This window comes from Theobroma cacao, unplaced genomic scaffold, assembly GCF_000208745.1.
Source record: "Theobroma cacao cultivar B97-61/B2 unplaced genomic scaffold, Criollo_cocoa_genome_V2, whole genome shotgun sequence".
Taxonomy (NCBI): Eukaryota; Viridiplantae; Streptophyta; class Magnoliopsida; order Malvales; family Malvaceae; genus Theobroma; species Theobroma cacao.
In genome coordinates this window covers 1-1,502 of record NW_017235093.1, presented here as the reverse complement: position 1 = coordinate 1,502, position 1,502 = coordinate 1, and the positions used below count along the sequence as shown (strand labels likewise).

The window sequence follows — 1,502 nt, the reverse complement described above, 5'->3', positions numbered from 1 at the left end:
TATATATATATATTAAACAAAGTAGGGATTTGATTATTTGCAAAGCTAAACTAAGTACACAAAATAATTAGTATGATCAATTAATAAATAAAAATGGTCCATCCATCAAAATTCAAACACTAATAGGAATATCTACAGCAATGGGCAAAGTCAAAATCTAAAATACAAAAGAGAGACTAAATTCATTTCTAATTTTACCCAACTCAAAATAATATTAATCACTTATTATTAAGCTAAGTGGCTTCAGAAATTATGTAATCAAAACATATTATTGTTAAAATATTGATAAAAGAAATTTCATATCAATTAAATTACAAATATTCTGGATATATAAATTCTTTAGTATAGACTTAATCAAAATATTATACGACAAATTTATCAAGATAACTTATTTTATTTTATTTTTTTTGAAATGTATGAGTCAATTGATTGATTAAAGGAGTACATGAATGTCGATTCAAATCTGTTGTCATGGATAAATCAACTATAGACTCTTGGAAACCCAAATTACCTAAAAAAGGTAGCTCCCTCCCCCCTTCTGTTGTAATTATATAAACTCTTTTCACTTTCTTAATCAACAAGTACTAGAAAATTTGCTAATTTCATTGAGACTTGATTTTATCGAAGAATATTAAAATCTTACACAACAAATTATTTTCACACCTCATCTAAATATTCAAATAAGAGATTCAAATTTCAAATTTTAATTATTAAAAGATATTTCGTTTGAGATTATTCCTATGAATGCTCATAAAATTAATTAATGAGCATTCGAAATCATTACAATAAATTATAAATACTTTATTAATTACCATCTGAATATAGATTATATACTATTATTTTTTCCTCGAGGCTCTAAGTGGGGATTGACAAAGGACGAAACCCATGTTGCAGAGTGGCCTCCCAAACTTTCCCAATCCCAAAAATGGTGTGACCACACTCGTGAACATCCCATCCTTCCAAACCATGAATTATCCCAGCAACTCGCCAAGCACTCATTATCCTTCTTGGCAACCAATTCTGTACCATTTTAATTAAGAATGAAAAATTAATTTATTGAAATTAATCTTGCATCGTAAGATAAGAATGAATCCCAGCACTAACCTCACAAGAGTGCATGTTCTCAATAGATTTAGGAGCCACCATGGCCGGAGTACTGTGGTAGTAGCAATCTTTGCGAACTTTTCTTGGTGGGAATTGGGAAAATGGAATGAATATTGTTCCTTTGGGTGCCTTCAACTGTTCTTCTTTGGTCAGGCCGTCTCCCACCAACCATATCTAGCAAAATATAAAAGTGAAGTGAAAAAATTGAATATTTCAATATAATTTTCTTAGCAAACAAGTAACACATGTTTACCTTGGGATCATATCTTTCTGCAAGAACCAAATTGTCTCCAAACTTGCCTACGTGCTTTAACAGCTTCTTATATTCATCATCTTTCAATGCAGCAACCTTGACACCCTTTTGGCACAAAGCCAGGGCTATGGCATAAGCAACCTTA

General features: G+C 30.6%; 1 protein-coding gene across 1 annotated transcript; it reads right to left on the bottom strand.

Moving 5' to 3' along the window:
- Positions 1-855: 855 nt before the first annotated feature.
- Positions 856-1,453, bottom strand: LOC18607126 (protein CER1-like 1; the record flags this gene model as incomplete). Its single annotated transcript, XM_018129916.1, has 3 exons — positions 856-1,020; positions 1,105-1,278; positions 1,358-1,453. Coding segments are annotated over 3 exons (435 nt in total), but the record flags the coding sequence as incomplete, so codon positions are not given.
- Between the last annotated feature and the right edge of the window lie 49 nt (positions 1,454-1,502).